Source organism: Sorex araneus, chromosome 5, assembly GCF_027595985.1.
Source record: "Sorex araneus isolate mSorAra2 chromosome 5, mSorAra2.pri, whole genome shotgun sequence".
NCBI lineage: Eukaryota > Metazoa > Chordata > Mammalia > Eulipotyphla > Soricidae > Sorex > Sorex araneus.
Window position 1 is genome coordinate 204,971,813 of NC_073306.1, and position 23,244 is coordinate 204,995,056.

Here is a 23,244-nt window from a genome sequence, read left to right on the forward strand (position 1 = left end):
TTGATCCAGATACTTCATCTCTTCAGAATGGGACTAAATGACTCTCATTATTGGTGATTCTCATCACCCCTGGACAGTGCAGGACAATTGGACGCTTTACTACAAGTACTTCTCTGGCCAAGGGTCAGACTGAAAATTTACTACAACTTATAAGACTGTATTGTGTTTGGAATTGTTCCTCTATTTCAAACTTTTGTGATTTTGTAAACAGAAAAGGGGGAGATGTAGGATATCATTGGTTTGTCCTTTCTCCCTTGCCACAGAGTTTGGGCTTATCTGGTAATAATCTCTAAACAATTCCAGACTACATTGGTATGTCCTGCTCCCCTTGCCACTAGGAGCTTAGGTATATCAGCCACACCCAACCAGGTGCTCCCGAGTCACTCCCATTCCTTTGTCTATCCTTAATCATTTCTATGCTCCCTTCCCCAACCAGTTAATTAGCTCTTCCCCTAATCAGACTCTGTTAATCTGTAAGGTCAGACCTTGCTAGGACAGTGAACTTGTATTGTAAGTTAATATTGCCTTTCTCCTCTCCTCATGTCTTTTGAATAGTTTACTTTAAAACAATGTCCTTTTTGTATGGATAAAGACAGACATTTGTTAATATGCTTTGGTAACATGGGATTTAATTGGCTTCGAATATTATTCGCTCCCGGGCATCTGCTTTCTCGACTTAAGCCTCAGCTGCCCTTATTTCCTAGCACCCCCAAAAGCAGGGTCCCAACGAGGGACGGGATGGACCCAGGGCAAGTGGTGAGTTTTGTGCTACCCTGGCATTGAGATGGGCCTGGCCAAAGTGCCTAATGCTTAACTATATGTTAAGAGCTTGGTCATGGACATGTCATGTCATGATCCAAAAGCAACGACGAGACTAGGACCCTGCTAGGGATAGGAAAGACTAATCTGGCCTGAGCACTGTAGTCTGAGATCGAGATGACCCCAGGAAAGCAATTCTATAAGCTTAATGCATCTCTTGCTATGTCCATACAAAATGATTAATATTATGAATGCTTATATGTTAGTTGGACAAGGAGAGGAGAAACACAGCCATGGGATTCCGTTCTTCGGTGGGTGTCCTGCTGAAAGAGAATCTGTCCTAGAAGAAGCATCCCCTAAGGGAGAGAACTTTACCCCTATTGATTGTGACCACACCTATGTGTAAGCCCTGACCCCTCATGCTGGGGGATTTAAGGTGGCTCTAAGAGGGGGTTCGGGGGAAGAAGCAGAGAGAGAGACGGGAGTGTAGGAGATTGGAATAAACTGCAACTGAGACCAACCAGCTTGGCTCCGTTCCTTCCTTCGCCTGCCTCATCATCGCCATCAGCCTCCCCGGGGTGGGGGAAGCGGCTGGAGACTACCGAACTCGGGCGGCGGGAGAGACAGCGCCGCTGCCCTGTGCCCAGTGCCTGGTGTGGTGTCCCCCTCTCCCTTTTCTTTTTTGTGTATTTACACACGTAGCAATTCTAAATGGCATTTTAGCAACATTTGTGTAAGCTGAAATTCATTCAGAGGAGTTAAAAATGGACAGAAAAATGTCAAGGGCGGCTCTTTATAAAATTTCTTATTTCTCCCTCCCGCTCTGCTTCCACATGACCACCTTGTTCTGGTCTTCAGGTCCCCCAGATTCTTCAATAACCCTCGAAAGCTTCCTGCCTCGAGTTCCCCCTCCACAGAAACGGAACAGACAGCTACGAATCTCACCAAATACCCATCATCCTCTCTCGCTTTCAATCCAACAACTTCCACGTATATTTTTCTCATCACATACAAACATTCTTTCGTCTTGGCAATCGATGAGCTGGCCTGGCCATTCTTATCTCTTGCACTTTATTTATTAGTTAACTTGACAAATACTTGTTGACTGTTGGTATGTGCTAGGAGACGAAGAAGGAACAGACCAATCCAGCTTATGTTCTCAAGGAGTTTATATTTCACGGAGGAAACAGAGGTCAAGTAGATGCAGTCCGCATAAACAGAACACTCGGACTGGGAATGTTCTAGGAAGCAAAAAAAGTGAATTGTGTGAGAAACAACAAGGGGACATTGGAGAGGCAAGATCTTCCTTTTGGGGGGAGAAGACACTCGCATCCATGCCTAAGGGGCCCCTTTCAGCTCTCCCTAACCAATGGGGACTGCGAGAACCCCCCACCCTGGTGGGACTTGGGCCAGGGCTGGGAATTACTATCAGGGCCCTTGGGGACGGCACCCATGCTTGCTCCTGGCGGAGGAATGGGGAATCCTGTGGTGACAGGCCCGGGGCAGCCACTTGCATGAGCCTTCACCCCAGTGTTTTCTCTCTGGCTGCAGTAAGGACTTTCCAGTCAGATCATTTACAGGCCCAGATGGGTGGTTGGGGTGGGTGGGGGTCGGGGGTGGGCTCTCCATAGAGAGGAGGGCAAGGCACAGGCCAGGATGCCTGGTGCATGGAGCTAGGGGAACAATGGCACAAAATAAAGCCTGAGACCTCCTGCAGTGCAGACTGGCTGGGGTCCCTGACGTTTGCTTGATTCTCTTCACTCTGACTGTTACAATGGCAGGTTTTGCCCATTTCCTAAAAACCCTGAGATAGACTAGCACAATTATTTTTTGAAGTTTTCTTTATGACAGGGAAGATAGCATAAGATCCAAATACAAAATAAAATTTAGGGCAATAGTGTTAGATGCCAGAGTTGAAAATTTAATTATGTAAATGAGAATAGGCAATGTACTATACTGTATCCAATGAGTGGAATTTCTTTATTTATAAGAGAAAAAAAATAGAATGTATCTGGCCTTTGTCTTTGTTCGTTGCTGGCAAGGAGCTTCAAAACTGTAAAAAGATCTGCAGTGACAGAAATACCTTTCGTTATCTTGACAAGCCTGGAGAGCTGAGGGATCAGGACTGGTTGCCAGAGAGATCAGCAACTCGACCAGAGGTGGCCACTGAGATCACCCACTGGGCTGAGGCTGAGTTCCTCCTGGTGGCCGAAACGCCCCCTCCACCCCCGCGCCAAAAGGGAACACAATGTCCTCCCAGGGACAGAGCTGAAGTCTCTTCCTCCCAGCCCTCACCGAGCCGTCTCTCCCACGTGGTTGAGCCCAGCCTAGACCTGTGGTAATAAAACTAGGACTCGTGGTCTAACGCCATGGACATCTGACCCACTGACCCCAGAATCCAGGAAGGCCTGGATGTGTAGCCCCGGGTCAGACATCACGGAGCCGTGGAAACCCCACTCGTGGCTGTCACTGGGAGCAGAGACAGTCAAGGGAAGGACCCCACGCATCCTCCACGTGTGGGAGCTGATGGCAATGTGGGGGTTCATGTCAGAACTAGGACAAAAATACATCCACTGGAGGTGGAAACAAACCCCTAGCGTGCAAAAGACGGATGCACACTGGCCCCCCGGCCACGGCCACGCAACCTAACTGCAACGCAGAAGCACTGGACGGCATGCGTTTACACTGCACACTCCATACAGGTGTGATATGCTCTTTCCACTTCTATTGAGGCACTTCGGGTGATTTACAGTACCGGTGATCATGGAGCTTCATGCATACAACATTCCAATCCCACACACTCCCCCAGAGGGCCAACCTCCCCCCACCAATGTCTCACAGTCCCCTCCCACTCATGTCCCTTCCTTGGTGCTGGCGTATTGCCTAATTTCGTCCTTTTTCATGGCTGAGTAGTGTTCCATTGTGTATGTTTGTCGACCACAACTTCTTTATCCCGGCGTCTGTTCTTGAGCATGTGGGTTGTTTTCAGATTCTGGCTATTGTGAATAGTGCTGTAATGAATGTAGGGAGCACAGATTGGCTTTTTTTTTTTTCAAAATAGTATTTTGGGGCCGGTGGGGGGGTAGAGGCCAAGAAATGAAATTTCTGGGTGCTTAAAAATGTATTTACACATGTGCATCGAGGAGGGAATGATGGGTGACATCCAGATTTTGTGGAGAATGCCAAGAGAGATGTAATCCGTAATGAGAAACACAGCTTTGTTTTGCTTGTTTATGCTAATTTTGAGATTTTTCAGCCTCCAGTGAGAGATGCACACAGCTGGAGCTGCAAAGGCCACGCTTCTCGGCTTCCTTCTTGAGTCAGATGTTTTTCTGCCTCTCCAGGCCCCCCACAGCAAACCAGCCTCATTCCGCCCTCCCACCTTTGCTCAGGTGTCTCCCTGTCTACACGCCTCTCCTCCGTTCTCTTTTGCCTACACAAATCCTTTTCGCCTCTCGAGGTTCAGCTCAAACTGTCCTTCTGCGTCCGGCCGTTACGCTTTCTTTAGCCTCCCTGGCCCGCATTCATTTCTGGCAATCCTGAGAGTTGGTGTGAAGCTTCTTGAGAAACTGAACTCGACATGTCCTAGAAGCGTCATTGTTAGAACCGAACTCTGTCAGCTGATAAGATCCTCACGGCAAACGCTACTCTGATACGTGCTTTGATTCTCACCAACAAGCAGTGGTTGACATGCTTATAAATTCCAAGGAAATTGATGCTCATTCTAAAAGAATTAGATTTGCTTACAAAATAAAATTTAAGGGGCCGGAGCGATAGCATAGAAGGTAGGGCGTTTGCCTTGCATGCGGCCGACCCGGGTTCGATCCCCGGCATCCCATATGCTTCCCCAAGCACCACCAGGAGTAATTCCTGAGTGCAAAGCCAGGAATAACCCCTGAGCATCGCTGGGTGTGACCCAAAGAGAAAAAATAAATAAATAAAATTTTAAAGTCAAAGGAGGGGCTTGTAGAGATAGCACAGCGGATAGGGCATTTGCCTTGCATGCAGCCGACCCGGGTTCGATTCCCAGCATCCCATATGGTCCCCTGAGCACCACCAGGGGTAATTCCTGAGTGCATGAGCCAGGAGTGGCCCCTGTGCACTGCCAGGTGTGACCCCCCCCAAAAAAAAAGTCAAAGGAGAAGAAGAAGGCAATCAAAAGTGTTTGCCCTCCGAGAGCTCTTAGGGGCCAGAGTGATAGCTCGGCAGGGAGGGAGCTTGCCTTGCATGCTGCCGACCTGAGTTTGATCTCTGGATCCCATTTAGCCGCTGAGCACCAAGGGAGCGATTCCTGAGTGCAGAGCCAGGAGTAAGTCCTGAGTATCACGTTAATAGGCAAGGCTAGTGGCGAAGAGACTATTTAAATGACATTTTTTAAAATAATTTTTTTTAATTGAATCACTGTGAGACACATAGTTCCAAAGCTGCTCATGGTCCAACACCCATCCCTTCAACAGTGGACATTTCCCATCAATATCCCCAGTTTCCCTTCTGCAAACCCCTCCTTTTTTTTTTTTTTTTTTTTTTTTTAAGTAACACTGCTTCTTAAGGAGCTCCCTTAACACAGTGAAATTAAGGAATCCTATATCCCTGGATGTCCTGCCACTGAGCATTATAAGTGATAAAGTGTTCAAGATAAATAAATACATACAAGTTTCTACAAAAATCAATAAAAGCAAAGTTAGAAAGAATGGCAGTTTAAGTAATATTTTTTAGAAGTGTTTCGTGTCAAATTGCATTTTTATCTTGCCTGCAAAATGAATGTTACATGAATCCCATCTCACTGTTAAGTACTTCTTAAAAACTGGTCCTAAAATTAGAACCTATTTCTAGTTCGATTTTAAAAATGTATGTTGTGGGGCTGGAGCAATAGTACAGCGGGTAGGGCATTTGCCTTGCATGCGGCTGGCTTGGGTTCGACTCCCAGAATCCCATATGGTTCCCTGAGCATCACCAGGAGTAATTCCTGAGTGAAATGCCAAGAGTAACCCCTGAACATCGCCAGGTATGATCCCCAAAGCCCCCCAAAATGCATATTGTGTCTTTTACTTTGAATATCATGGATATACTCTGAATTTTTTCCTTTTTTTTTTAATACCCTAAGTGTAAGGAACATCATATTGGAATTTCTTGGATTATCACTGGCTTTTAGAAGGCAGAACAAACTCAAATAGGCCATTGTATGTCATGTTTTTTATACCTCTGTATTCTTCACACAACGGGTCTATAAAATATTTATCAGCTTGGAAATGAAAATCAAAAATATTTAGAAAACCAGGGGCTGGAGTGATAGTACAGCGGGCAGGGCATTTGCTTTGCACGTGGCTGACCCCGGTTCAATTCCCAGCATCCCATATGGTCCCTTGAGCACCGCCAGGAGTAGTTCTGAGTGCATGAGCCAGGAGTAACCCCTGAGCATTGCCGGGTGTGACCCAAAAAGCAAAAAGCAAAACAAACAAACAAAAATATTTGGAAAAGTAGAAGTTTCTTTTTAATATGTATTGAGAGGGCTTAATCATTATTTTCTAAAACAAAGAGCCCAATATCTATCTACCTGTAATTATTTCCTCATAATATCATTTGTTATTTATTGTTATTCTTGATTTACAGCTTATTATTATTCAATTGTCTTTATAAGAATGTCATCAAAATTACTTTTCAGAAATGATGCTTGGATAAAAGCATTTTTTTTCAATATCAAAAAAAAAGAAAAAGAAAAAGGCTAGAAATTTCTTCTGGCATAAAACTATACGAAGTGTTTAATTAATTTGCCATTTATTTAAATTGCTGGTTCGATTGCTCCATTAACTTTCATTCTTTTGAAGCTAAAGAAGGTGTGTACAGAGACTGGCACACATTCAAAAGAACAAAAGCAACCAGTGCTGGCATGGATGTGGGGAAAAAGGGACGCTCCTTCACTGTTGGTGGAATGCCGACTGGTCCAGCCTTTCTGGAAAACAATATGGACAGTCCTTCAAAAACTAGAAATTGAGCTTCCATAGGACCCTGCACTACCACTTCTGGGAATATATCCCGAGGATGCAAAAGAGCACAGTAGAAATGACATCTGTACCTATATATTAATTGCAACACTGTTCACAATAGTCAAAATGTGGAAACAGGGCTGGAGTGATAGCACAGCGGGTAGGGCGTTTGCCTTGCACGCGGCCGACCCGAGTTCGAATCCCAGCATCCCATATGGTCCCCTGAGCACCACCAGGGATAATTCCTGAGTGCATGAGCCAGGAATGACCACTGTGCATTGCCGGGTGTGACCCAAAAAGCAAAAAAAAAAAAAAAATGTGGAAACAACCCAAGTGCCCTAAATCAGATGACTGGTTAAAGAAACTTTGGTACATCTACACAATGGAATACTATGCAGCTGTAAGGAGAGATGAAGTCATGAAATTTGCTTATAAATGGATAAACATGGAGAGTATCATGCTAAGTAAAATGAGTCAGAAAGAGAGGGACAGACATAGAGGGACTGCACTCATTTATGGAGTGTAGGGTAGCATCACATGAGGCTGACATCCAAGGATGGTAGATACAAGGGCCAGGGGGACTGCCCCATAGCTGTAAAACTGCTTCATGAGTGGAGGGGAGAAGGCAGATGGAATAGAGAAGGGATCGCTAAGAAAATGATGGTTAGAGGAACCAGTTGCAATGGGAGATGCACGCCGAAAGTAGATAATGGACCAAACATGATGACCTCTCAGTGTCTGTGTTGCAAGCCATAATGCCCAAAAGTAGAAAGAGAGTATGGGGAATATTGTCTGCCTTAGAGGCAGGGGGAGGGTGGGAAAGGGAGGGTATACCCGGGATATTGGTGGTGGGGAATGTGCACTGGTGGAGGGATGGGTGTTTGATCATTGTGAGATTGTAACCCAAACATGAAAACTTGTAACTATCTCACGGTGATTCAATAAAATTTTTTAAAAATTTTATTGAAATAAATTTTATTGAAATAAATAAATAAATAAAGAAGGTGTGTAAAACAGTATCTCTGAACATGGCAAGAGCTATGTTTTGTGTTCCTAGTTATTTGAATTAGATGACTGAAGTCTGAACTTTTGATAGAAAGATTAGAAAATTTTTAAATAGCTCAAAATCTAACGGGAGTGGGGAGCGGGGAGGGGAGGCGGTGAAGGGGAGGCTCCGTGGTGTCTATCAGATCGAGTTTTATTTAGCAGCTTCATTAACGTCTGGGAACAAGAAGGACAGTCTGCTAATGACATTTTTGGTTCCAATTTAGCAGCTACTGCAGACATCACTGAAGACAGAGAAATAACACAGATGGACCCAAAGAGGTTAGAAATATGAATAGAAATGATCACAATGAGATTTGATTTAGGAAAAATGCAAATGAAGGCAGCTGTGAGAGAAATCCTCCACAATGCAAAATCATCAGTGGGCTGGGGAACCTGGCAGAGGCGACGTGGGAGCTGCTGGCAGGAGCCCGGGGGGCGAGAACAAGCCACGACAAGGTGCTGCTTCGGCCCAGATGGTCTCAGGCAGGTACAGGAAGAAGCTTGTCAAGGGAACAATTACATTGCGACGCCTTGGTAAACCTTTTTCTTGGAGGGGCACACTCAGTGATGCTCAGGGGTTACTCCTGGCTCTGCACTGAGGAATCACTCCTGGCAGTGCTCAGGGGACGAGATGCCCAGGATCAAAGCCTGGTTGTCTGCATGCAAGCAAGAGCCCTACCGCTTTATAATAATAATAATAATAATAATAATAATAATAATAATAAGGCTCTGGCCTCTGTAAACATTTTTGGTTTTTTTTTTTTTTTTTTTTTTGCTTTTTGGGTCACACCTGGCGATGCACAGTGGTTACTCCTGGCTCTGCACTCAGGAATTACCCCTGGCCGTGCTCAGGGGACCATATGGGATGCTGGGATTTGAACCCGGGTCGGCCGCGTGCAAGGCAAACGCCCTACCCGCTGTGCTATCTCTCCAGCCCCAACCTCTGTAAACATTTTTTAAGACAGTGTGTTTGGGGGGCTGGGGAGGGGGAATAAAACCATAAAAACAAGCTGAGACACACAGTTCTTCGGTGGTTAGAAGGGGGATTAGACTGGGCCACTCAGGTCCAGCTCCCACCCACTGTGGTCCCAGGAGGAAAGGAAGAGAGGAAGACTGTCTCCCTGGTGATCAGGGCATCCTGACCAAGCCCTCCAAAGACCTGTGGGAGAAGGCAGAAGGAAACTGCGGGCTGGCAAATAGACTTCAAAAATCGATGCCACAAGTGTGAAACTTGCCTTAAACAAGCACATCTTTTAATGCAGATGTGGAGCCAAATCCACGTATGAAATCTGGTACGTGTTCACTGGGGGCAGGAAACCCCATAGACTAGGCCTGGCCCTAATGATTGACCCCACCGCCAGCTGCAGAACTACTCTCCTCTCGCGAGAGCTCAGGTTCAATCCTATTTTCATTCCCCTGATGTTCATTTCTTTATGTGATTTCTCTCCTCTTGCCGGCTTTCGCGAATTCCGATTCTCACGAGTGGTGTGAAAAAGAGTGGTGAGGCAATTTATGGGGTGGACTCATTTTATTTATTTATTTTTTATTTTATCACCATGTGGAAAGTTACAAAGTTCTCAGGTTTATGTCTCAGTTATACCGTATTCAAACACCATCCCTTCACCAGTGCCCATATTGGTGGACTCATTTTAATCTGCTTTTATTGACCCCAGGTGCAGTTAACCTGGCAAGTAAGCGCTGAAGGAAATGGGAAGAAAACGCGTGCATGGGGTAAGTAGAGGCCTGGGGAGAGCTGACCGGTGCCCACGCTTCTTCTCCTCCCGACAGTCACCTGGAGACACAGGTCGCAAAGTTGCATGCATGTAACCGAGGGACGTGGATGAACCCACTAACCACCTTGTCTGAGCCCTTTGGACCTGACATCTGAGCATGCCTAGGAAGGCAGAGTTCTGGGGCAGGAAGCCCCGATAACTTGCCACCCAGGAAAGTTCCTCAGGTGTCCCCTTCCGAACCGCTTCCTGGTGCACAGGATGGAAAGCAGCTAGCCACGCCCCCTGGAAGGAGGCAGGTGAACCCACTCTGGAGAAGAGAAGGACGGCGTCGTGTCCACGTGGCGCTCACGCTGGAGGGAGAAAGGTGGCAACACCAGCGCGGCAACCCCGGAGTGAGTTCACAAGGCCAAGCTGGGGAGCCAACTGGTGGTGACAGTGACCCCCAGGTCACCAGGGGCGGGGGCTCAGCTCCCAGCTGGGGAGGGACATTTGACCCTGAAATGGATGCTGGCGGGGGAGTACGGACAAGTGTGAGAGGTAAAAGCTCCTTGTGAGTCTTTCCTCCGGGAGCCCTGCCATTTTTCATTATGATCAGCTGAGTAAAATCTCCTCGTTCCATTTTGAAATATCTATTCTCTGATCTCCTTAACGAGGACTGTCCTCGGTGAAACTATTTTGTAGGGTCTGATAAACTGGGGTTCGAGGTTGGAGAGAAAGTCCAGTCTGTAGGGCGCTTGCCTTGCACGTGGTAGACCCGGGTCTGATCCCCGGCATCCCGTACGGTCTCCTGAGCCATGCCAGGAGTGATTCCTGAGTGCAGAGGCAGGAGTAAGCCCTGAACACTACCAGGTGTGTGTCCCTCTCCAAAAAAATCTCATGCCTTACATACATAAAGCCCCAGGTTCAATTTCTGCAACACTGAACTTATTTTTTGTAATTATTTAATAAACTGGGATTCAATAAAGTCAAGTTGACCCGGGGAAAGGAAATACTTAACTAAGGCTCAACTAAAACAGAGACCTAATTACAAAACTAGAGAATGCCCCCTCTTCTCTCTACACTACTTGGGTTCCAGGACAAAACTCTTCAACTAAAAGAGCTGAACTAATAACAGCTTTAATTTAAGTATTTTCTAGGGAAAACATAAACAATGTAGAGAGTGGAGACAGAAGTAAGACACGGGAGAAAATTTCAGTTGTTGACGCTTATTGCTAACACAAACAGTAAGCCAGGCTAGTTCCTGGTTAGATAAACACAAAAATTCACATCAGTGTCCTATTTCCTTAGTTCCTTTTACCCAGTGAATCATGTTTCGCTTTCAACAAAAAATTTGAAGCATGAAAATAAAGCAGTATGTGTGTATATCTGTGTGAGTGTGTCTGTGTGTGTGAGTGAGTGAGTGAGAGAGAGAGAGAGAGAGAGAGAGAGAGAGAGAGAGAACCATCTTAAAATTAAAAAACAAACATCAGAATCAGACTCAGATAAGGGTGTTCGCCTGATCAGACTGAGGATGTGTAACTATGATTAACATGCTAAGACAGTGCTTCCAAACCTTTCTCAACCTTGTTTCCTTCACGTGGTCCCTGTCCTACCTAGTTGGCCTCCTAGCCTCATGCCATGGGCCCAGTTTACACAATTTTCACCTTTGGGTCCTCTGGAATATCCTGAGAACCCACAAGGGACAACATGACCCTCCATTGAGAAATGCTACACTAACTAATCTAACAGAAAAAGTAAACAACTCCCAAGAACAGATGGGTAATGTAAGCAGAGAGATGGAGACGCTAAGAAAGAAAGAGAAAAAATGGGAGAAATCAGAAGAACTAACAAATGAAGAATGTCTTTCACGGGTTCATCAGTAAATTGGACATGCCTAAGGGGGAGGTGGGGGGGAGAAAGTGAGCTCAAAAATACACCAGCAGCAACTTCGCACACTAAATGTAGAGAGAGAAAAATAAATAAAACAGAATCTTTGGGATTGTGGGCAAGTTATAAAAGGTACAACATGCGTGTAATGAGGACAGAGGGATAACAGATAACAACAGAAGCAGCCCGGAAAGCACTGACCATGGAGCCCACCTCGAGGAGAGAGTGGCAGCACCGGATGAGAGAGTGCCTCTCAGCCTGGACACTCTAGGCCCCATGGAGGACTTGAACTCAGTGTCCTTCAAGGTAACATTCCATTACCTGCTGCTCAGTCTCTACCCCAGGGGGCACAAGGCCTCAAACAAACTCAACAGGTGTAGATGCAGCAGTGGACGCAGCAACAGAAACCACGGTGCCCTGGCTATTTATTGTAGTATATATTGACTTACAGTAATTGTAGGCTGAACTGACAATCACCTACAATTCTGAGGTGAGACCAGACAACACTCTGTGGAACAGAGCTGCCTGACTCAACACGCAGAAGCCGATATACACACCTAAAACAAAATGAGGAGACAGGGAAACGTGCCACATGATGCACTGGCAGGACCTACGGACGTTTTCAAATGTAATGGCACTCGTTAGCTTGCCTGGCGAAGACCTGAAAACAGGTATCACAATGTTCAACTGAAATAAGGAAAACGAGAAAAGAAAATGAGATGAATAACAAGTACAGAGAAAATATCTTAAAATATTCCTACCGAGAACGGGGAGCGCGTACAGGGCTAAGGAGCCTGCCTTGTACGGGGCCAAGCCCCGTTTCATCCCCAGCACTGTGTATAGGCCCCCAGGCACCACTAGGAGTGGTGAGCACAGAACAAGGAGTGAGCTGTGAGCACTACCAGGGGTAACCCAAAAACATGTGTGTGTGGAGGCGAGTGGGGGGGAGGGAACTTTCAAAGACAACAGCTGAGCTGCAGAACTCACTAGAGGGAAGAGCCAGGGGCCACAGCTCAAAGGGCTAGAGCGTGCATCATGGCACCTGGCATACACGATGCCCAGTTCAGTCTCTGCACCACACATCCCCCCGAGCACCACTACATTTGTCTTTGTGCCCGACCCCCAGAGGGTCTTACAGCAACTGGAAAGAAGGCAGCACTGCAGAACCCCCCCGACAGGAAAGCAGAGTGAAACAAAAACGGTAAATGTTTAGAGAATTTAGATGTTAAAAGGCTCACGTGAAGGGAAACGATATTCACGTGATTGGAATCGCAGAAGGATAAAGCAAAGAGAAAAGAGTAGAGACTCGATTTGACAAAATTAATAACTGAACCCTCCCTGACTTGGAGAAGAAATGAAACACCCAACCATGCAAAGCACAAAGAGTCCCAAACAATATAAATCCAAACAGACGCTAAGACGTATAATTAGTGTTGAAAACAGAAGGTCCAACCTTCTGAATATTAGCATCCAAGGGAAGAGGCAGTTCACATGAGGGACCCTAAGCAAGATACTTGCAGCCTCTCCATGGAAACTACGAGAGATGGAGGGGGGATGGCACACACAATATTCAAACTTTAGAAATAAAAACGTTTCCATCCGAGAATACTCCATCCTGATAGATTATTATTTATCACAGAATGGAGGATAAAGAGTTTTACCTCTAAATAAAAGTGAAGCTGCAAAAAAAAAAAAAAAGTAAAGCTGCTTTGGTCCAAAGCCGCTTTCAAAGAAATGTTTAAGGGTTAAAATACAAATGTGAAAGGTGGGATGGGGGGTGGTGGGATGATACTGGGTGGTGGAGAATGGGCATTGGTGGAGGGATGGGTAAACGATCACTATATGACTGAAATGCTAACACGAAAGTTCATAAGTTTGTAACTGTACCTCACGGTGATTCACTAATAAAAAATCTTTTTTAAAAATGTGAAAGGTTAAAATAAAAATCAATAAAGTCGTAATAAGACACCAAAATTAGTGACCGCTAATCCCTAAGATATTCACACTAACACAATTATAAATCATGGTGTGTAAATTCAAAATGTAATAGAGGAATAAATGGGAGTGTTGTCCTTCCAGTTAATTTTGTTGTCAAAGTAAATTCCCTACCCACAAAAGGTCTAGTTGAAAAAGAAATATGCATGGTTCACATTTTATTATTTATAAAATATAGACTTTTAAATCGTTGACTTTTCGATCATTGAATGTTTTCTGAATGATAGGCACTGAAGTACCAACATGAGCGTGTAGGTATGTAATTTTCCATAGAGGAAAGGGGAAATAAAATTCACCGGTTAGCCACTTTCATTCATTATTTCACCCTCCCAACAATTCTGTGAGGTAAATGCCATGCCTTGTTATTTGCAAAAAAAAGAAATGAATTTAGCTGACTAGAAAGATAGTTTAGGGGTAAATCACTTCCCTTGCTGTGGCTGACCCTGGTTTGGTTCTTGGCAATGGCTCATGATGCCCTGAGCACTGACCCAGAGCACAGAGCCAGGCAGTGCCCCTGGGTACTCCAGGTGTGGCCCCAAATAACAGCACCCCAAATAAAGACACATATTTAACAAATGATTGAGCCCAGAGTTTATTCCAGGACCTTGATACTTCCCTCTACAGTGTGCTTTCTGCCCAAAGTAAGTTCATATCATAGTGTGCAGACCTTCACAGTATTTTATTAAAGAAACTCGGGGTGTCAAAACTTGAGTTGAAAGCGAATTGTTGGGGCTGGAGCAATAACACAGCGAGTAGGGTGTTTGCCCTGCATGTGGCCGACCCAGGTTTGAGTCCCAGCATCCCATATGGTCCCCCGAGCACCACCAGGGGTGATTCCTGAGTGCAGAGACAGGCCCCAAACCCAGGAACCACACAGAGCCGGGTGTGATCCAAAAAAGGAAAAAAAAAAAGCAAATCGTTTCATTGGTAAAAGAGAAATCAGAGTTCTAGTTCTCGACTTCAGGTTACTTATCTTGGAAACAAATTCCCATAATAGAGGAGCTTTGGCTACAGGAGTGTGTAATTGGAGGCTGAAAATAATAAAAAGCTTAACAAGATAAATGAAGATTACCAAACTAAGGCCTAAATTGCATCTAAGACCTAAGTCAGTGAGTTTCTAAATGATCATTACCATAACTCATTGTTATGAGCAACAGAGCACCACACTAAACCAAGATGACTGCAGTCAAAATAAAGGGTAATACAATTCCCAGTGCCAGCAGAGAACAAAAGAACCCAAACCCTGAAGCTGCCAATTCCCCCTCTGTGTACACAGCTTTTCCCCTAGGATCCTGATCCTAATTCCCGATTCTGCTTGAATTACAACCAGTAATTCATGACATGAACTGTGTTCCTGAAGTGACGTCCATGATATGAACCGTGTCCCCTGAGGAAGTCACTGTATTGCTGTATCCTATTTGCTTTATGAAGGTTCCAGCTCTAAGAGGGAAGCCAAAATGAGGGAAATGAACTTTCAGGCATGAAACTGACTTAGGTTTCACCAAGGTGGTGAATATTACCGGCATGTCAGAGGGTCCCAGAGAAGGTCCCGAGATACCCGTGTCCCTAGACCCTAAAACAGTTCTGGGAACCCCCAGGCCATCCCCCAGTAGTGAAAATCCTGGCTATTTGCACGATTTGCACCCACGTGTGAGCAGAAACTCTACCCACAAGTTGCTCCCCTTCATAGTGGCAGGATCAGACGAGGAAGTGGTTCAAACAGATCCCTGATCAAATCCCAGCAGCTCAGAAAGAACATGGGGCTTGGGTGTGGGGTGGGCAGTGGTGGCCGGCTGGAACAGCTCGGAAAGGGACAGTCTAATCCTAATGCAGCTTGACCCGCTCTGAATTCTCACAGCTCTCTGCCATTTGCAGTGATTTCAAAACAAGTCTGGGACTGAAGCCATCTCCTCCCTTTCACAAAGACGCTAGAGCTGAGTAAGTGTCTTCGGAGGAAGCGGCAGAGAGAGAGAAACTCAAACCGTCAGCCTTCTGACTCCACGCTGTGTACGCTCTCCAAAGCCCCCAAAGATTCTTCTGCAGGGGCAATGGCCTTGGGGGGGCAGCGAGGGCCCACCTGCCTTTGCTGGTCCTGGGGACATCATGTGTTAACCCATAGAACCCCAGAAAATTCCTGAACTTCGCGAAGGCACGCCCGGGTTAACATCGCACAAAATGTGGGAGGGCTCAGGGCAGGCGTGCACCTGTTCAGGCACCCGTCTCCTCCCCTGGGAGCGCTGGTAGGTCCCCGAAAGCCAGACCTAGAGCCAGACTGCACCCAGGACAGGCCGCAGCGAACATTTAAGTTTTGACTAGGCCTAAGTTTCTGTTTTCCAGAAACTGGACTTGCCATTTCTGGTAGACTCCCAGTTGAGTTAACCTGCCCAAAGAAGGAGCTGCTGGATCATCTGACGGGTCATCAGGGGTCACTACGTCCGTTGTTTTTGGAACAACCGCAATCTGACTGTTACTATGTCCATTTTTCTGGAACAACCAGAAACTGACTGCTATCAAATGTTAACTAATCGCTGACAACTGTTTTCTTGGTCACTGCTGTCACGGTGCCTGCTCGACCTTGGGACCGATAGTCTTGGAGGTCGGGGTCGCTATCAAGAGACCACGTTGCGGGTGAGAGAGTTGACCCCTCACCAGGAATAAAACGCCTTTGCACTTGCGTTACTGTCTGTCTCTGTGACTCTGTGTCCGTTCACGCCGTGACCCGGGGACAACAGCCCGGCTCCCCGGTAGCACTGCCTCGTCTAAAGCGAGCAGGGGACAGGCCGGGAGTGCAAGTCCGCCTGCAGCGGAGGCCGAGGGGAGGTCGGGGCTGCTCCGGAGGGGGCCCTTCCTCCCACCGGGGGCCCTCCACCCACCTGGAAGGCCATGGAGTTGGCAGCAGCCAGAAATATCCTCAGAGGCAGCTTGGCCTTGTAGGACCTGTGGCTCCACAGACGGTGGGCACCAGCCGTCACGCCCAGCGCCGTCACCAGGAAGCAGAAGGAGGCTGCAAGACACAAGCGGGAGAGCGTCAGCACAGGGCACAGCCCCCACCCAGGCTGTTTTCTCCCCCGGGGTGCCAGGGCCAGAGCCTGCTGGGGAGATGGCACCTCTTATGGCCTCCGGGCCCGATGAGAAAGGGAGGGAGGGAGGCCATGCGGGATTCTCTCTCAAGAGACCAAGACGTGGGCTGGAGCGATAGGACAGCGGGGAGGGCATTTGCCTTGCACGCAGCTGACCCGGGTTCAATTCCCGGCATCCCATATGGTTCCCTGAGCACCGCCGGGAGTCATTCCTGAGTTGCAAAGCCAGGAGTAACCCCTGAGCATCACTGGGTGTGACCCAAAAAGTCAAAATAAAATAAAATAAAATAACCACCCCCCCCCCAAAAAAAAGGGGGAAAGAAACCAAGAGCATAATTAGCTCTGTGTCAAACACATGTTTTGTTTGCTTAGGGTCAGAGGGATAGGACAGCGGGGAGGGCATTTGCCTGGCACATGGTGGACCCTGGTTCTACCCCCAGAGTTACATACCCTGAGCCCCACCAGAAGGGACGCCTGAGCACAGACCCAGGAGTAAGCCCTGAGCACCACCGCATGTGCACCCCCCAAGAGAAATGCTTTCTTTAGCTACCAATCTCGATTAAAAAATATGAGCACACGAGGGGCTGGAGCGATAGCACAGTGGGTAGGGCGTTTGCCTTGCATGCGGCCAACCTGGGTTCGAATCCCAGCATCCCATATGGTCCCCTGAGCACCGCCAGGAGTAATTCCTGAGTGTAGAACCAGGAGTAACCCCTGTGCATCGCCGGGTGTGACCCAAAAAGCAAAAAAAAAAAAAATGAGCACACTCAACCTGTAGCAACATGTTAGAGATCTCTGACACAAGGGCTTACTGGCTCCAGGGTGATATACAGCGATCGTCACATACTTTCTTCTAAGGAAACCTTTTTTCATCATTTTTTAGCAAATTATCCATAACAAGCAACATAAAATAAGATATTTAGTGCCTGCTATTGGGGCAGGCTTGGGTGGTGGTTGGGAAATCGGGAAGAATGGTGGGAAGGTGTCGTGGTGGTGGGATTGTGCTGGAATATTGAATGTAGTGAATTACTATAAGCAACTTTATAAAAATAAAATTTTTTTTGGGGGGGGTCACACCTGGCGATGCACAGTGGTTGCTCCTGGCTCTGCACTCAGGAATTACCCCTGGCGGTGCTCAGGGGACCATATGGGATGCTGGGAATCGAACCCGGGTCGGCCGCGTGCAAGACAAATGCCCTACCCGCTGTGCTATTGCTCCAGCCCCCAAAATAAAATATTTTTTTTAAAAAAGCATATCCAATACGCCACAAGTAGCTTGCCAGGCTCTGCCGTGCGGGTGGGATACTCTCAGTAGCTTGCCGGGCTTTCCGAGAAGGATGGAGAAATCAAACCCGGGTCGCCTGCATGCAAGGCAAATGCCCTACCCACTGTGCTATCCCAAGCACTGCCAGGAGTAATTCCTGAGCACAGAGCCAGGAGTAACCCCTGAGCATTGCCAGGTGTGACCCAAAAGCAAAAAAAAAAAAAACCAAAAAACAGCAAATAATAAGGCCAAGAAAGTGAAACAGACACAGGGAGATGTCAGTGGGGCTGGGGCTGAGCTGCCAGGAGGAGCAGGAGCGCGGAGGCAGGGGCTCTGCATGCTGCCTTGGGTCCCAGCGGGTCTCCCCAGGGTGGGGGCTAGTCCCCTTTGACGGTTTCAGCTAGTTTGCACTGCATTTCTAACACAAAAACTCCGTAGGACCTCCAGGGACAAAAGGCAACCATCTGAACATAGCCCAAATAAGGAGAAACTACATAAACCTTGGGCTGGATTTACGGCGGTTTTGTGATCACGGCTGAGCTCCTTTTGGCCAAGGCTGGTTGGAGCACTGCTCAGCTTCGCCTCTCTGTCACCTGTGGAGATTGATGTCCACTCAGGTTTTCTGAGGGATGCTAGCTGCTAGCTCTGCTGTAGTGAATTATTTAAAGAATTGGTAACTCTGGGGAGGCCGGGAGTCATACCAATAACTTTCAAAGTTTTCATCACAGAAAAAGGTGCCAGATCAATGGAACCCAAATCACAGGTTTACGGAACCGTAAATAGCAAAAGAATCAGTCTGGACGCAAACCATAGTCATCAATTTTGGTTAGCTCAAGATTAAAAAATAAATAAATGTATTTAAAAGATAGTGAGGGGGAGTCTGACAGGTTGGCAATCAATTACCCTGCTCGGGAAGAAAGCAAACCTGTCTGTATATTCAAGAGGGCAGAATCATCTTCTCAAATGTGACACCACTAAAACCACTGAGCCTTCGTCACCTTGAGCCCTTTCCACCGTACTTCTGTTGGCTTGATTCTGTCATGTAACCACTTCCGGATTTAGGGAGCTAGGGGTGGGGGTACTGTTTTCCTTTCAAGAATAAATAAACAGGACAAGACAATAAAGTCTAGAATAATTTAAAAAAAAAGATACTGAGGGGACAGAAAGATAGTACAGGGGTTAGACATGTGCCATGCATGTGGCCAACTCTGAATCAGTCCCCAGCACCCTAAATGTATGGTCACCCAATCATGGCCAAGAGTGACCTCTGAGCTCAGAGAAAGGAAGTAGCCCCTGAGCACTACAATAAATAGATACTGAGCCAATCACAGGACTTATGGGAGGGCCCGGGATGAGGTGTCAGTCTTCAGCCTCCAAGATGGCAATCTCCTAATCTCCTGTTGGGCACAGCCTGGACAATCTCTTCCCCTGGAGTAACTACCTCTCACCTAAAAGGTGCAGTAACATGGAGAGAAGTCCTCCTCATGACTCAATAGTTAAAAGTGTGACTGAGAGGGGCCCAAGTATAGTATGGCCGGTAGGGTATTTGCCTTGCACAAAGTCAACCCGGGTTTGATCCCCAGCACCCCACATGGTCCTCTGAGCACCACCATGAGTGATCCCTCAGCACTTTTCTTTTTTTTAAGTATGACTTAAATTTTGATAGCAAATGGCTCTTGTTGACTCTGCCTGGAGTCAGCAACGGCTAAGGAGCTGAGGCATCCACTCCCGGTTCCTCCTGAGACCAAACCCTGCCAAGAGCAGTGGAAGGGAGCCTGGAAGCAGACCCTCCCCCAGTCGGGCACTCAGGTGAGGCCAAAGCTGAGGCCAAGGACCCACCAGGACTGTTCCTGGATTCCTGCCCCACTAAAGACTCAGGAAACAACATGTGGGGAAAAGTCAAGAGGTAGATGTGTTTGGTTTTAAGAACCTAGGCTCGGGGGGTCATTTTTATCTTTTTCTTTATTTTTTTTGGTTTTGTTTTTGAGCCAGACCATGGGACACTCTGGGATTATTCCTGGCTCTGCCCTCAGGAAACTCTCTCGGCAGTGCTTGGGAGACAAGTTGGGATGCGGAGATTGAACCGAGGTCGGCTGCGTGCAAGGAAAATGCCTACCCACTGTACTGTTGCTCCAGTCCCAAAGGTCATTTTTTCAAGAGCTAACGAAAATTGGTGACTACGGGTTTGCATCCAGAATGATTCTTCCAAGAGTTAAGGACTAAAGCAAGTAGGAAGCTTTCTTTAAGGAAGGTATAGATTAAGCCCTGGCTTAAGAATACCCTGCTGGGCCAGAGAAGTAGGACAGGAAGTAGTGCTCTGGCCACACTATTGATGCTTTACAAGGGTCAAGAAAATACAGTTATGTCATGTATGTTACCACAAATGTCTGAATTCTGCATCTCCCCCAGGAAGGCAATCCCCCGCCCACTGACAAGAGTAACTTAACAGTTTCCTAGCGGAGCACTTAATTACTCAGAACTGTGAAGGGTAAGACTTGATGAACACACTTCAGTGAACATACTAAACATTTTTAACGAGGTCAATAACTTAAAGTGAGTTCAGCGAGTGAGGTCCCTGTGACACTGCATAAGAGCAGTTTCAGGACTGTGCCATGCCCCACATCCTGCCGGGTGACAGTAGACCTGTGTGGGACTATTCCTACCCTGTCACCCACGATAGCACTGCCAGGGTGGATGGTAGGTGCTGGGGGGAAGAGAGAGGGCGTGGGAGTGATGTGATGGCGACATGGTTTTGGATTTTGTTGGTTTTTTTGGTTGTGTGTTTGGTTTGGCCAAAGACCTCCAGAACCCAGCCACGGCCATGCTCAAGGCCCCTCTCCACATGTTCGGACAAGCCTCACGCATGAAGGAACTGGGAAAGGAACCCAGGTGCGTGGAAGCCGGAGCTGAGACCTCCAAGCCTGCTAGGATAGGGATTGGACCTCCTCCATCCAGACCCCCAATTTTCCAGTAGCTAGGTGGTCACACCCAGAAACTGCCCCCAGCGCCATGTAATCCCATCAATGGCCAACATCCAGAGACTATAAAACCAAGCTCCCGGAAGCTTTGCGGCTGCACAACATCTTATAGCCTAGTTCTCCCTCTCAGAGAACTTGGCAAGCTACCGAGAGTTTCCTGCCCACATGGGAGAGCCTGGCAAGCTCCCCGTGGCATATTCATATGCCCAAACCAGTAACAATGATGGGTCTCATTCTCCTGACCCTGAAAGAGCCTCCAATGCGACACCATTGGGAAGGACGAGTAAAGAGAGGCTTCTAAAATCTCAGGGCTAGGACGAATGGAGACGTTACTGAGACCACTTGAGAAAATTGATGATCAACGGTATGATGATGATGATGATGATGATGATGATGATGATGATGATGTTACCACATTAAAAAGCCTGTGTTTGAAGTCAGGGAAAAAAATGTCAAGGGTGATAGCACAGAGGTAGGGCATTTGCCTTGCATCCAGTTGACCCGGGTTCAATTCCCAACATTCCATTGCTCTCTGGAGAGAGCAATGCCAGGAGTAATTCCTGAGTGCAGAGCCAGGAGTAACCCCTGAGCATCGCTGGGTGTGGACAAGAAAGGAAGAAAGAAAGAAAGAAAGAAAGAAAGAAAGAAAGAAAGAAAGAAAGAAAGAAAGAAAGAAAGAAAGAAAGAAAGAAAGAGAGAGAGAGAGAGAGAGAGAGAAAGAAAGAAAGAAAGAAAGAAAGAAAGAAAGAAAGAAAGAAAGAAAGAAAGAAAGAAAGAAAGAAAGAAAGAAAGAAAGAAAGAAAGAAAGAAAGAAAGAAAGAAAGAGAGAATGAAAGAGAGGAAGGAAGGAAGGAAGGAAGGAAGGAAGGAAGGAAGGAAGGAAGGAAGGAAGGAAGGAAGGAAGGAAGGAAGGAAGGAAGGAAGGAAGGGTGTTCAGTTTGGCCAAAGACCTCCAGAGCCCAGCCACAACCATGCTCAAGGTTCCTCTCCACACATTCGGACGAGCCTCACACATGAAGGAACCGGCAGAGGAACCCAGGTGTGCGAAAGCCAGGGCTGAGACCTCCAAGCCTGCTAGGATCGGGATTGGGCCTCCTCCATCCAAGGAAGGAAGGAAGGAAGGAAGGAAGGAAGGAAGGAAGGAAGGAAGGAAGGAAGGAAGGAAGGAAGGAAGGAAGGAAGGAAGGAAGGAAGGAAGGAAGGAAGGAAGGAAGGAAGGAAGGAAGGAAGGAAGGAAGGAAGGAAGGAAGGAAGGAAGGAAGGAAGGAAGGAAGGAAGGAGGAAAGAGAGGAAGAAAGAAAGAAAGTCAAGAAGACTTCCACTCAGGCACACAAGTGGCATAGTCAGTGGGAATGCAAAGTGAAATCTCAGTGAAAAGGGATGGAGGGAAACCTAAGGAAAAAAAGGTGGAAATTCCATCTGATCCAGTAATACCACTGCTAGGCAATTCTCTGCGGGATATGAACACATGAATTCCAAAGGGTCTCTGCACTCCGGTGCTCAGAGCAGCAGCCAAACCAAATGCCCATCGACAGAGGAGCAGATGAAGAAGCCGCATATAAATAAGTACAAGGGCATCGACAAAGATCAAATCATGCATCCAGGGTAAAACAAATAGCTCTTGAGACGGTTAAGCTAAGTGAAATAAGTGAGAAAGTGACAGACAATTATCAGATGGTTTCACTCACATCCAGAATATAAATAAACTGGCAAAACCCCAACAGAACCAACTCCCAGACTTAGTGAAACTTATGGTGATTACAGGACAGAAAGTGTGCATTAGTGTGTGTGTGTGTGTGTGTGGTGTGTGTGTGTGTGAGTGTGAGAGAGAGAGATAGAGAGAGAGAGGAGAGAGTGTGTATATGAGAAAGAGAAAGAGAGAAGAGAGTGTATGAGTGTGTGTGAGAGAGATAGAGGAGTGTGTGTGTTTGTGTGTGTGTGTGTGTGTGTGAGGATGGTTTTGGTGGTGAGATGACACTGGAACTTTGGTGGCGAGAAAAGTGACAATTAACACATATAGAGGAGTCAAATTAAGCCCTCGAAATTCCTTAACATATTAAAATTAATGAAAGAATCTCAACAAAAAACAAAGTAGGAACAAAATCGAAATCAAAAGGAAACAGATGCCAGTTTTCAGGCCAGTTCAAGTATTTTGAAGGACACTTGGAGCTCAGACCACTACATGAGGGTCCTGTCTCTCGACATTCCCAGAATTGGAAGATGGTGGCAACCAGATCCACAGATGGATGGACACACAGTAAAATACACAGTGATACCCACAGAGGCGGAGAGAGTCTCACACACACACACACACACACACACACACACACACACACACGGTGCAGATATTCTTGCACGTATGTGATAGCAACCGAGTCTGATGGATAAAAGTCTGAGAAGTCATAAGTGTTGACACATATACTGTCCCCTCTGAGTGCCACCCCACCTGCTCTGTAAACCCAGTGACACTGCAGAGACCTCTCTGGCTGTTCATCTCAGAAAATGGGGATCCAAAGGACATCAATAAGACTTTACCCT

The 23,244-nt window shown here is 46.8% G+C and overlaps 1 protein-coding gene across 1 annotated transcript in view; it reads right to left on the bottom strand.

The window, feature by feature from the left end:
* The window catches only part of SCD5 (stearoyl-CoA desaturase 5), a 127,246-nt gene that overhangs the window by 46,271 nt on the left and 57,731 nt on the right, over positions 1–23,244 (bottom strand). Inside the window, exon 2 of the mRNA XM_004614352.2 lies at positions 16,258–16,388. Within this exon, the coding sequence (XP_004614409.1) occupies positions 16,258–16,388 (131 nt within the window). The remainder of the gene's footprint in view (positions 1–16,257; positions 16,389–23,244) is intronic.